Raw genomic sequence first — 14,674 nt, 5'->3', positions numbered from 1 at the left:
GCTAAGAAACTATAAATCTTAACTTTTCTCTTTGGATAAAGTTAACCTTTGGATAAGGTCCCTTCTCTTTCTTCTCCACTGGAATTCAGGACACTGGGGTGGGATGGGAAGGAAGTCAGCATTAAAACATGCTGGGGTTTTACCCACACCATATGAATCTGTATATCTGTGTAAAGTCCTACGCATTTAGAGGAAAATTAATGTTTCTAATCCCACCACTGTACCCAGGAATATTTTAGCAAGGTTAATATATCCTTACTTGGCCAGAATTCCTAATGGAACAACAGGTAGAACCTTTAACACCTTCCAATGAGCATATAATTACATACTTTAAAGAAATGCATATTCCTCAAATGAGTATGAATTCTGAGGCATTAGACACGTATATTTCAAATAATGACATCACTTAATAATTTTTAAAAAATTTTATTTATAGCAGTTGAACAATGGTTCATTGCAGACTTTCTGATGAAACAATTAGCAGTCTCAAAGATGATTTCGATAATTTTTAAAGATAGAACACAGATTGAATACAAATCAATTTAAATATTAAATAGGCACATTTTCGAAAAGAATTGAAGAATACCTAAAAGATCCCATTGCATACATGTGGCATTATTCCTAGTTTTATGGATACTGTTTTAATTAAATAAGTCCTGGCAGGAAATACTTACTGATGAATTTATCTGGAAACTGGTAGCACTGAAAATATTAAAATTTACCTGTTTGTGTGGAGCGTGTGTGTATGCACGCATGCACGCATTTGTGATTTTTTCTTTGCCTATTTTACTGTTTTAATGATTATCCTATCTTACTGTTTCCTCTGAGCATCTTACCTTACTTCAACAGGCCAAATCACTCAGAGCTTTTCTTGACACTCCTTTTCACACATCACTTTCCAGTTTTCAAATATTTCCAATAACGCCTTTTACTTTGGACAAGGACTTTGGTGGAAAAACCTAAAGTACACTAAAATAAAACTGTACTCTATCCCAATTCTACTCACAACCGACCAGAACTTTAATGCTTCAAACGAGGGCTAGGGAAATCAGCTTGTCAAGAACCCCACACCACATTTCTGTGATGGGCCAGGGCTTTCAGGTGCTGCTGCTAAAAAGGTGAGGTGTAGATACATTTTCTTCTATTACTGTGCACTAACTATGAATTTTTTTTGAATTTTTATGAGTTTATTTGAGCCAAACTGATGATACATGTTGGGAAGCAATACCTCAAAGGCTCCCTATGAAATTTGATTGTCCCTTCACTTTCTTGTTTCAGCTGACAAAGTATATAAAAATCCCAGATGGATTGATATCTAAATAAGAAATATTCATTACCTATGAAGCACTTTAAACATTTTCAGTCCTTTCTATTTGGCTACCCAACATTTCAATGTCTCTTCTTAATATAGGCCCAGCTTCCTTTCTTTATTAACACTTTATCCTTTAAAATTCGGTTGTACATCTTGCAATTTCTCTAGCTTACTTTAGGACATCTCTGTAGATGTAGCTCACTGTTGTCTGTATTTACTAGAATAACAGCCACAGAGCACAACGGGAGTTGACTTCCTAAAATAGTTTACTCTCTTATTGCCTTAAAAATACGATTTTAAGATTAAACTTATTTTTGAATCTTAACTTTGAGTAAATATTATAAAGAAAAAATGAATCCTTAAAAGACTTGATTCTACACGCTACTTAAATGAGAAAAATTTCTGAAATTCAAACATAGCAAGCTCCATTTGCTCAGCGATGAGGTACTTGCACAAAGTTCCCCAAGGCCTTTTTGGTGTACAAATTTATAATAACGAAGACTACTTCTAAAGAAATAATTTGACATAAAAGTTTTTTTGCTCTTTAAACTACTGCATTTAAAAAGTCATTCGAGTTGTAAACACTCAAGAATAAGCCAGTTTTAGGATCACATTATTGTGTCACAGTAACAGAAATGTGAATCACATTTATTTCTTTAATTCATGGATTCAGGTTCTCCTAAATTCTCATTATTGAGCTACTAAGCTCTTGCTATAAGTTGCTAGGAAAATCCAAATCATCATTCCTGGCACCAAGGTGCCAAGAAAATAATGTACTATCATGAAATCACACATAGTCAGCTGCTTTTGTATTTTGGTTAACCAGGTAGTTTGAAAATTATGATCCCACTAGCACTGTCTTCAGATTTTAGAAGCAGAACTAGAGGAATTATACTGAGGTATACTTTGTGGTAGTCCTGTTGCCTCTATTGCCCCAGAACTAACCATGCTACTGAGGATGGATATGGAAAAATTATGCTTTTCACCAGGTAGCAGTTACCATAGGTGACCAAACACCACATGAGAGTATGGTGTCTGTAACACATAGGGGTGATAAACTAGCATGATCTTTACTACTCTAAATTTGTGGACTTAGGTATTTGATCAAATTGTATTTTTTTTCCAAAATCTTTTCATTTTTTTTTACCTATACTATTAAGTCCCCACATGTGGACTTATAACTTTTAGGTTAATTTTCTATCTTACAGAAATAGAAACATTAAAAAAAACATGTTTTTGCCACCAAAGTTATCTGTTACTTTTTGAGGGAAAATTTTATATAATTTAATCAGGGATTGGGAAAATATTTAATGCTATCTGATGGTCATACTGTTGGACAAATAAGAATTTTGAGAAATCAGCTAATCTGTCCTTGGGGGTAGAAGTTAACGCCTACTTTAAAGTATTTAAAAAAATCAAAACTTATTCTACAGTACATGTGTATAGGAGTTCAGTCCTGTATTCAGGCTTGCAAGTTTATTATCTGGTGGTTTTCAAAAAGCTATTGCACATATATGGGGGTTCTAAGGGAAAAATAGCTTCTGAGGTTTTCTTCCTTATTTTTATTGGGAGAAAACTAGCTTAACATGGGGTGAGAAAAACACAACTACTCTCTAGCTGTGGGTTTAACTGTCATGGAGCAATGAGAAAATACTTTAATACTTTAAAGGCCTTTCCCCCTTTATCACTGTAGTTTTCTCCAGGCATGCAGGTTGTTCAGCGTTAGCCTGGTTTATAGCATAGTCATTATTATTTTCTTCTCATTATATAACCTTTGATTCTTTATATGACTTTGCAAATTTATATATGGCTTGTTGCTATTTTTACTTTTTCTGAAAAACCTCATTCAGTGCCAATTCTTTTGAAAACTCCTTGAAATCTAACTCATTACAGGTTTCTTTACTCCATGTTATAAAATGTGAATATAGATACTGTCCAAACTGTCCAAAGAATAACGTTTGAATTCACAGTAACAAAAGTTACAAAGTTTGTGCAAAAGACATTGTACACCATTGGAGTACATAGAGCTTGCTATAGTTAATTTTATATATAAAGCTGCATTTCTCATTAAAACTATTCTGTACTACATTTAAAGTAAAGCATCTGATTTAACTTTTCCTTAATAATAAAACTGAATGCTCATTTAATCTCAGAAAATTTAAGATGCAAATTGCTTATTTATGATGTTTGTAATTGTTGTAATAAATCATTGGAACCTTTTAAACACCATAATTGCTTTGGAGCTCTTCAAGTTTTCCAAGGGTCATAAAGTAAACCCGGCTGTGTCGATTGCGCAGGGTAGAGGTAAAAAACAGCTTTAAAAAGAAAGAAAGACATGCCATCAGTAAATGTTTAGTATATTGTAACCTGATATTTAATTGATACAACTATAATTTCAATTTATCTGCATCAACAAATTAATATATGAAACCATACTGTTTTTCAGAACAGGACTTCCTCAAATTAAAGAATAAGAATTTAAAATAGTATGTAGTCTAAATTATATATTACAACATTTATTGATTTTAATTTTATTAAAATATAACTAACATACTATATTATATTAATTTTAGGTGTACACATTCAGGTGTACAACATTTATATACTTAAAGAAATGATCACTATGAGAAGTCTAGTAACACTCTGACACCGTACAACATTATTACAATATTATTGACTATATTCCATATTCTGTACATTACATCCCCATGACTTATTTATTTTATAAGTAGAAATTTGAATCTCTTATTCTCTTTCATCTTTTCCCCCTTTTAAAAAATTTTCAGTTACAGTTGACATTCAATATTTGTTTTAGGTGTACAGCACAAACTTAGGTTAGCACAAATTCTAACACATAATTAGGTGTTCAGCAAACATAAATACTTTTCCTTCTTGTGTTACTGGATTACATTAAAAACTATAAAAGGCAGATTTACTTAATCATTCTATTTCAAAATGTATTAATATGAACGTAGACGATAATGGATTTTGCACCAAAAAAAAATAATGGCTGAATTTTGCTTAGGACATAATCAGTAGTTTTATTTTTTTTGAAAACTGTTTTGTTTTCTTTTGAAATTAAATTTCATCATTTGCCAAGTCAATGTTTCTACTGCCAAACGCAAAATTGTTTTTATCAATAGTATGCCAATTTGGGAAACATAGCATAAATATATTTGTGGTCAGAAGGAAAAGTATGTAAATTTCCTTAATTTTCATTGCTCGCTTTATTTTTTTCTCTAACTGGAGGACGTAAAACTATACCTTGTCACCTCGGGTACACAGAAATCTCAGCTTCTTAATTGACCTGCGCTTCAGTTCACTTTCCAAAAGCCTTGATTGCAAAGAGCGGACTTCAATTGCCTTTTGCCCCCATCCTGTGGTTCGCTGTGTACACTCATAAGCTTCAATAAAAAATTTAAAATCAGGAAAACACAAAGTCTTTCTAATAGCGACAAAAAATTATAATGACAGTCAACATTCAATTATTAAGAGGCTGATTATTACACTTTTTTCCCTCCTTCTATAGTCAGTCATTTAGCCATTATACTGCCAACCAGTGCTTTTAAAACCAGCTATTGTCATGATTGTGACCAATACTGAATAACTAGATCTCAATTAGTTTTTGCATTCATATTCTCCAATACCACAGACAAAACCAAGGGTTAATTCTACTCTGTTTGTAGAAAGTGAAATCTACCCACAGCTATTGTTTATTTTACAGTCTAGTTGAGGTATAGCATTCCATAATGGTTTGTAATTGTGCTCAAGTAACATACATGGAAACTTGACCAACTTTCAAAATTAAAACTGTTATAAAACAACTTGCTCAAATAATGATTTTAGCAACTCTAACGCAAGTCAATGAATTACTATGTTATAAACAGAAATAAAGGTAATTTGTAACTGTTAATGCTCTCTCTTGCTCAGGAATTTTTAAAAATTTTCAACTTTTGTACCCTGGTTTATATTACTAGGTGACAATAAAGATTATGACAATTGCTTTAAATCAGTAAACCTAATCATGTAAATAGCCATATAGTCAGCTAGTGCCACAAGGTATTTTTGACACAGGGAATAGTATTATTGTTAAATGTTTAACTTTCACGTTGATATTCTTTATGTACCTTATGGGGAAGCAAATTTCCATAAGTAAATACAATCTTGTACTTAAAATAATATTGAGATTTTGAGTCAAGTTAAAATATTCTAGAAAACACTACAACAAGGCACCTTCATTCCCATGTTAACATAACTAAAATCAGAGCTCAATTCATTAGACTTTCCCTTTTCTTCTATTATAAAGGCAATAAACTGCATTGATATCATTACAATATAATTTTTTAAATTTCCTCATCTTTCTCAAAGGTTCTAGGGTACCTTTGTTTAAACCAAAATCTACCTGGCATATATATGTGTACATTACATATGCATAAAATAACTCATGAAAAAACTATTAAACTTTTATAAAAGTGAATTTTCATAAGCAGTGTGAGCCATTTTTAATCCCTCAACTAAAACTTGTGAAACATTTATTTCTTGCTTCCTTTCACATTACAATTCAAAATATTTTACTGTATTAAATTGACATAAAATTGTAATTAAATTATAATCATTTTATTCAGACAGTGGAAGGAGACTTTATAAGTCCAATTTCAGACTAGAGTTAAAATCACTCCAGATATAAGGGAAATAAATGGAATCCATAGCCTGAGCGATGGGAATGAGTAATAGATTTAGTCTATCCAGATTTGAATTTTTTCACCTATGTGAATATGTCATTAAAATGGAATTTCTGGTGCCGGCCGAGTGGCTCAGTTGGTTAGAGTGCAAGCTCTGAGCAACAGGGTCACCAGTTCAATTCCCATAGGGGCCAGTGAACTGCGCCCCAGCTGGGCTGCTGCTGAGCTGCCAACAGGTGGCAGGATGGCTCAGCTGGTGAGAGCACATGTTCCTAACAACAAGGTTGCTGGTTTAACTCTCACATGTGATGGTGGGCTATGCCCACCTGCAACTAAGACTGAACACGTCACCTTGACTTGAGTGGCTGCGAGCTGCTGACAGGCGGCCAGATGGAGACTGGACTTGGAACTGAGCTAGCCGTGTCCTCCACAACTAAGACTGAAGGACAACAACTTGGCTGTTCTGCTTCCCCAATTCCCCAACACTGTTCTCCTTCCCTAATTCCCCAATAAAATAATCTTTAAAAATATGGAATTTTTGCCGGCTGTGTGGCTCAGTTGGTTAAGAGCTCGCTCAAGAGTTTGAGCTCTGAGCAACAGTGGTTCAAGTCCCTGCCCGAGCTGAGCAGCCGCTGAGCTGCCAACAGGTGGCAGGATGGCTCAGCTAAAAAAAAATATGGAATTTTTGTCAACAACCACACAGAGTAAAATTTTCTAAACTTAATACCCAGGTTACTTGCTGAATCCAAGAACTCAGTTCATATGGCATTATAAAATTTCCACCTTAATTCTGAAACATACCAATCTGCCACTTAACCTAGCTAATGAACTAGCTTGCTTATGAGATGGAATCCAATGATTTGGAGTGGGAATGCTTAGTGTTATTTGCTGTGATTGTTAAGCCTGTATATATATTTTTGAACATCCGGAGCAATGATCTTTTTCTTGAAAACATTTAATATAACCTAAGGAAATGTAAATTTCAGATTGGGGAAATCTGGATCTTGGTTAGTTTTAACTAACAAAGCAGTTGTTTTTAGATAGAAAAAGTAATTGATTTCCTTAATATCAGTGTTATATCACAGTTTTTAGTATACTTGCAACATAGCCTTAAATACACAAATCAAAATATCATATTTTTATAATGTTATCATTTATTTTACACGTAAAGAGATGGCTTTCAAATTGTAGCAACTTAAAATAGTGTTTTGTTTTAGGTCCAAAATTGTCTTAAGGACAAGAGCTGTACCAGATGACTGTCTAGTAGCATACATATAAAGGTTTGTTCAGTTTCTCATTTGAACTGAATTTTCCTATTCCAATTTCTGATTAACACATTGATCACAAGAGTACTAATTTAATGGTTAGATCAGGATTCACTATTTTCAGGAGTTTTGTTTTTTGGTTGTTTTTGCCTCAGATCTGTTAATTATACAGTAAGCATTTACGTTCTGTCACTTAAAATGGTTTTAAACCCTCTGTGAGTTCTTACATGTTTGAAGAAATTGGATGCTTTCTGGACAATCCTTAACTATATGTATGCAAAAATAAATGATTCTGCAGATGCAGTGCAAAATGCCATCATCCCATAGTGAAAACAGTGTCCATTAAAAAGCAGTTCATTCAAACTGGCCTTATAGACACATGAGGATCATATTTAGCCATTTAATAGAGATTTCAGAATCTTCTGGCTTCTCTACTGACAATCTCTCTCTCTCTCTCTCTCTCTCTCTCTCTCTCTCTCTCTCTCTCTCTCTCCCTCCCTCCCTCTCTCCCTCCCTCCCTCCCTCCTCTTTATTCTTTACTTGCTTCATTGCACTCTTCCTTCTTCCAGGAACATTTATCCTCCATCAAACTAGTCTACTCTAATATTTTTACTGTTCATATGCATTCGGTTCCCTATCTAGAATCACTTCTGTAGTCACCATGGCTCAGGGACATATACAAGAATCTTAAGTTATTCAGATTTCCCAGATCTGCAATTCTGCATTGGTCAGGAAGACAAAATATCCTGGCTTGATGAAGATGAAAAGGCAGTTTTCTTCATGTTGCCATCTGGGTGCTGCCTGATAGGCATTCTGATCAGTCATATTTATCTCTTTTGTAAATGAAGGATGATGAAATCTTAGTGACAAACAATATGTCATATATTCAGTTTGTATTTAATTCTTCATAAGAATTTTACTCACTAAACAGAAATGTATTGACTGTATGAAATAGAACCATTTTGCTCTGCTTTTATGACTATTTGTCAGTCTCCTAAGAAAAAGGTAAACCCCAAAATCAATGTGATGTAATGAAGTATTTTCAATATCTGCAAGCAAAGGGAATTAAAATAAAATTATACATTATTGTGGAAAGGAATTCCTTCCTATTTTAATTATATGATTATTGCAAATAAACAACTAAGACAGCCAAAATCAGTCTCTTTGTGGTAGCCTGTGTATTTGTTAAGCCTATGACAAACACACACATTGCCTTACTAAGGGAGCAAGTATGCAGTATCCCAAATTAACCATATGTCTACAGAAAACGTAATACTTCAGGAAACAGAAGCTTCTATGGGATCATCTGAAAGAGGAAAAATAAATTATACATACCTACTGAAGATGGTATGTCTTTCCACACTTCAAGGATCTTCTTGAAGAGTTGTTCATTTGCTTCCATCGAAAGGTCTTCAGCATTGAAGGTAAGCATCATGCCAATTCCCAAGGAATCAGGTAAAATGATGATATTCTGTGGTATAATGATTTCCAGGGCTAGAATTATGTTTCATAAGGATTTATATGTCCAAAATTTTATCACTACTAGTTTCATTGAATGAGATTGGTTGAGCCATAAAGACCAAAAAGGGGTTCAAAGTACAGGGAGGAAGAGAAACTTCTATCTCAATATTAAACAGCATGCTATCGAACCCTTAAAAAGAGCTTTCCTTATGTCATAAAGTCATCACTGTTTAATATTCTTCTTTATATTTAGGAGAAATCTTTGCTTGAATATGCAGAGATATATTTCCAACACAGAGAAATTCATTGAAATTTCACAAAGTATTACGTATAATGATAGAAAAAACATTACTTGTTTCAGAGTTGGATTTTAGGACATTTTTGAATATTTTAGTAATGAATATGTGAATCAAGTAAAAAAATTCACAATCACAGGTTATCTGCCAATTCATTTAAATCAGAAATAAAATTAACTTAAAAAGCTTGAGCTTGACACTTTGACAAGGGGCAGCTTTATAATATTCTTTACTGGTTGAAATATGTTATCCTCCATTCACAAAAAAATGTAGGCTTTCTTATCCAATTTATGTAGCCTTAAAATACCTTCAATATACAAATTTGGAGACATATTAGGTAACATAATAATAAATACTAAGAAATATCTAAGAATTTCTAAATTTCATGATGCATAAAACAACAGGACAACATTTGCTTAAACTACAGTAATCGTCATGTTAATAGTATTTCCTTGAGAAATGGACAATTATATTCCTTTATCATTTCTCCTCATTAGCAAGTTACAGAAGAAAAAGGTCAGAAACTATACTTGCCAAACCCAGAGTACTCAGGCTAAGTGCTTGAGGCCATGTCTCAGCAACGACAATCCTTAAAACTAAAATGGGGATCCAAAGGCGAAAAGCAATTTTTATACGTTCCCTGGTCACTCGCATGAGCAACGGAATCAGAAAAAGATATGAAGGAAGAGAGAAAAAGAAATTGCAAGAAAGAAGGTTATCTCAAAAAAAAATCTGTTTAGAATAAAGCTGGACTTCTGTAAATTCAGGCAGCCTGAGAGGTAATTGTCTTGCTTCTCAGATGGTTCCTGAAGTAACCAGATATTCTTTAACACACATGGCTTCTTTGTAGCATTACAGCTTTTGTAATCTAGCACTCTTGAAAAAGTATTATTTTTAGTACATGTTGTTTCAGAAGACACTCTTCCTTTATCTCTTTAATGGGTCAAGACACTAGGGTGTTTAGCTAAAAATACAATTTTTGAATATACTGAAGGTATCCAAATTAGGTCAGACAATTTAAAAAGAAAAAAACTCACCTTCTTTCCTTGCTTTCACAATAATTACCTGATTGCTTCAAAAGAAAATAATTCTCCTTGCTTAGTAGTCAAGTGGAGCACAGGGTTTAATCTTTTTGAACTACTTTTGAAATAATTGTAAACTTGGATCAGCACTGCAATGTTCAATACTGCACTAGCTTCAAAATAAATCTCACACAACATTAAAAAATAAGATGCAGGGAGCTATGAGACACTCCAACTGAAGAGTACTATAATATTTACATTAAAATTAACTTAAACTGATTTCTAAGTGCCTTTGGCTTGGCTTGCTTAAGTATTTTATACATTACGAACAGGGTGATTTCTACATAATCATAGGAGACAACTGAGTGATCAGTTAATTATATTGTTAATATGAACAAACTATTTTTAAAGATTAAAATTTTTTTTATTAGGGAACAGTGTGTTTTTCCAGGACCCATCTGCTCCAAGTCAAGTAATTGTTTCAGTCTAGTTGTGGAGGGCGCATCTCAGTGGCCCATGTGGGAATCAAACTGGCAATCTTGGTGTATGAGCACTGTGCTCGAATGAACTGAACTAACTGGCCTCCCCCAAAACTTTTTTTAATGTCTCCACTAATGATCTGACAATGGCTCTTTGTAATTTGTCATAGATGTATGAGATAATCCTCAAACTTATGCAAAATATCACATTAGTGATTTAAAAGTACAAAAAGTTTTCTCTTGGACTTTTGTATAATGTTAAACGGCTAAAATTTTAGTTATTGACAAACTGAGGAATTAAGAAAGGGTAAAGCAGATTTGTTGGTTCAGCCCTTCCTTTTAAATATAATTTTCAATAGGACAAACATTACTGCCACCAACAAATTTGAGACACAGCAGAATTATATTTTGTATGGTGTATGTGGGACAGGTATTACATTATGTTTGAGCTCTTTATATAAATGGTGCATATAGTATTTTTACAAATATCCATTTCTTAGATGTGTCATGTTTTCATTATTTATAATTATTTAAGAGTTGAGGTGCGTTAGCTTTATAATGTTGAACCCCTTGATCAGAAATTCTAAGTGTAGTTGATATTATAAGAGAACACTTTATGATCATTTTCTATATATCATAGTTCAAGTACTATAATATGGATAAAGAAGGGAGATACACATAATAATGCTGCAATACTGGTGTTGTATTTTTAAAGAATCTGTTAATGAATTATGGGGTGCAGAAGGATTAAAGCAATGAATGCAAACTCATATGCCTATTAGTGGAAGTTATTGTAAACACATAAAGGTGAATGGATAGAGGATGTATAGCATATATTCCATCTAAAAGGAGGCAGGCACAAATCAGTTCCAATTGATAATGGCTACATGGTAATATGTGCCTGGTGTTGTCAGATCTTTTGATTTATTAACGGAAGTCCACATTGTTAAGTGTAAACTCTATTCATTTAAAAACAAACAAAAAGCAATGTGCCAGACAAACACTATTTATCTGTAGAAGAAGCTCAAGCTGTTTGGACTAAGAAACCATCAGTGATTTTTGTTTATTCATTACTACTTTCTGGTACTCCAGACTTACCTTTTAGGTCTCAGTTCTAGGATAGATATTGATAATCATATTTTTAAATCTTTAATAAGAGTTTTGACAGTTGTGGAAAACTCAAATTGTGGCAAACAATAATTTCCAGGGATCTTACGTTATTTGGCAGGGTCACATCAGACATAACCTCAGATTCTGCATCAATGATGTGATATCCATCTGCTGAGCTGAAGAAAATCTTTAGTCTTTTTTCAGAACCAATAGCCAGGTCAACTGTCACTGGCTTATGACCAAGTGTTGGAAATACCTGTAGATATAAAACCAAATATGGCCAAAGGCCAAAAATGACACTCTAAGGCAAAACTTCCCCTGCCCTTTTGTTTAACAGGTTTATAAAACCCAGATGATTTTTTAAAATTACATCATGTATTTACAGGCTTATATATTACAACTATTATTAGGTCTGGTACTACAATAAGAATATACTTATATTCAGGTTCTCAATATTGAGTTTCCCTTCAAAGCCCACATCTCTAATAATCCTGAGAGCCATGGGCGGCCCTGCACCCTGTTTGCTGTCTTTAAATTCCTTGCCTTGAGCTTCAGCAAATGAAGGAGCTCATCTGGTCTCTTAAAACGGTTCGCTGGATCAGCTGCCTGTATTTTTGCCAGTATTCGTATATAGGCTTCATAGGACATGTAGTCTCCTTCAGAGTCTGCTGATTGATCAATACATACTTGGTGGGGAATGAAAAAAGGCCAGACATGTTAACCTACCACAGACTGGATGTACGTTAGGCTCCTATGGTTCCTAGTCCAAGGAAAGAAAAAGCCAAACAGGATTCACTGCCAAGTTCAGGTCACAGTAGAGGACTGGGCATCACAGGATTCACCATACTGTAGCCATGAGGTGGGATTCAAGAACTGGAGTGAGGACTTGGACGAGGAACTGTGTATCAGGCTAGACAAGAGTGTTGGTACTGATCTTCTTTGCTTTCCAGCTCCATACCAGGCAGCTCTGACCAATCAGCAGACACCCAAGAACAAACCCATATCCAAATACTGACAGCTGACCCAAGGCCCAATTTAGGGAGATCAGATCGGAGATGTGATTTGTGTCAGGGAAGGCCCAAAATATCTGTATGGTAGTCTATGCTATTTATAAAATGACATATTTATTGTGCAAATAGATATTGAGGGGTAGCCACAAAAATTAGCTCAACTTTATTGTATGCATATTATGTTTTGGCATACAATATATACTATATGAACAGATCCTGACCTAAGATACAAAAAAATTTCATGAATACCTTGCTGATGTCTATCATGATGTGCCCTTATCAGCACTTTGTAAAAACGTGTCCATGGACCAACTAGTGCAAAATCACCTGGAACACTTGCTAAATGTATAGATTCCCAGGCCACACTCCAGATGTGTTAATTTGGCTTGGGGTTGGGTCTGAGATTTCAACTTTTAAACAAATGCTCCAGATGATTCTTATGCACATCCCAGATTAAGACTCTATATAATGTTACCAGTTCGTTAATTGGTCCTCATTACTATGAATAAGAATACAATAATCTTATTTATGTGGAATTCTGGAGCATTATAAAATGATAATACAGATAGAAAGAGTCCCCAGTTTATGAGATGTGATTTAAAAAAAAAACATCAAGAACTTAACTGTTTAGGACACTAAATTGTTACCTTAACAGGCTGATCCATAGAAGTTCAGTTAAACCATAATAAAGGTGGAAATAGTACTGGTAATCCAAATAAGCCTAACCACCATTCCTTGCAATAGTTCTAGAGAAAAATGTGTTTAGAGTTCCAGCTTGGAAGGAAGATACAACCACCTTTTCCGCCCCACCCCCATCTATTGTAGCCCTGGTAATTCAAGGCTTTCTCTTCCTTCATTTCTCTACCTTTGGGTTCCCACCTCTACCATTGCCACACCTTGCCTTCCCTTCCCTCTGCTCTCCACCCCCCCACTAAGACTGAACGAGGACTTTCTCAACTTCAAGTCATTGGGGTGGCACCCAAAGCCTGTGTTGGGGCTCTAGAAGAGAAGGCCTTCATGTCGACTACAGGAATTGGGAGTGAGGAGCTGGTGGGGGGTTCCTCTAAGGGAAGGGGTCAGGGATTTCCCTCACACTCTCCCTTGCTGTGAAGCCTGTAACTTGTCTAAAAAAGGGTTAACTGATAATTATTGACATGGTATATTCAAATTACATTAATTGTAGAAGAATGGTATATCTTTCTGCTACTATACAGCAAAATATTTTTCTGTTCAATTTCTCAAAATAAAAAACATATTATCAAAAGGAAAAGGAGACCACTCACTTTAATAGCAGTACTTTCATCAAAGGACTTTGGTGCCCATGCATATAGGTGAATCGATGATTTCAAAGCAATTGCAATGTATGTTGTTTCTTCATGCTGGACTACAGTGATAAAATACAAAGAAGTAACAATGCCACAGAGTTAACAAGAACACACAAGTATTTATATTTGTCATTGAAAATCTAATAACTACAGTGTTAGAGCACAGATCATATATTTTTAGAGAAGTTATTTGTTTACAACTTGATGGCCCCCCACAGCAACAAAATTATTATATAGTTTAATGGAATATAAGCATTAGCCTTCAAAAGCACTTTAAATTGTACACTGCAAACTATAGACCATTGCTCAAAGAAATTAAAGAAGACTTAAATGTAAAGACTTTTTTTGTTCATGGATGAGTAGACTTAGCATTGTTAAGAGGGCAATACTACCCAAAGTGATCTACAGATTCAGTGCCATCTCTTTTAAAATTCCAATGATCTTTAATGCAGAAATGCAAATGCTGATTCTAAATACAATTCACATGGAACTGTAAGAGGCCCCACATAGCCACAACAATCTTGAAAAACAAAAACAAAGCTGGAAGATTCACACTTCCCAATTTCAAAACTTACTGCAAGCTACACTAATCAAAACAGCGTAGTACTGGCATAAGGATAGGCATATAGATCAATGGAGTAGTTGGGAATTTATAAATAAACCCATGTGTCTATGGTCAGTAATATCAAGATCATTCAATAGAGAAAAATGT

The 14,674-nt window shown here is 34.3% G+C and overlaps 1 protein-coding gene across 1 annotated transcript in view; it reads right to left on the bottom strand.

Annotated features, from left to right (window-relative positions):
• Positions 1–410: 410 nt before the first annotated feature.
• Positions 411–14,674, bottom strand: part of NRK (Nik related kinase) — a 166,076-nt gene continuing 151,812 nt past the window's right edge. Inside the window, exons 24-28 of the mRNA XM_019661488.1 lie at positions 13,921–14,021; positions 11,734–11,883; positions 8,595–8,730; positions 4,577–4,716; positions 411–3,627 (exon numbers count right to left, since the gene is read on the bottom strand). Coding sequence (XP_019517033.1) covers positions 3,532–3,627; positions 4,577–4,716; positions 8,595–8,730; positions 11,734–11,883; positions 13,921–14,021 — 623 coding nt within the window. The 3' untranslated portion in view covers positions 411–3,531. The remainder of the gene's footprint in view (positions 3,628–4,576; positions 4,717–8,594; positions 8,731–11,733; positions 11,884–13,920; positions 14,022–14,674) is intronic.

Source organism: Hipposideros armiger, unplaced genomic scaffold, assembly GCF_001890085.2.
Source record: "Hipposideros armiger isolate ML-2016 unplaced genomic scaffold, ASM189008v1 scaffold_350, whole genome shotgun sequence".
Taxonomy (NCBI): Eukaryota; Metazoa; Chordata; class Mammalia; order Chiroptera; family Hipposideridae; genus Hipposideros; species Hipposideros armiger.
Note: the sequence above shows the minus strand (reverse complement) of the source record. Positions and strands in the feature narration are given on the sequence as shown.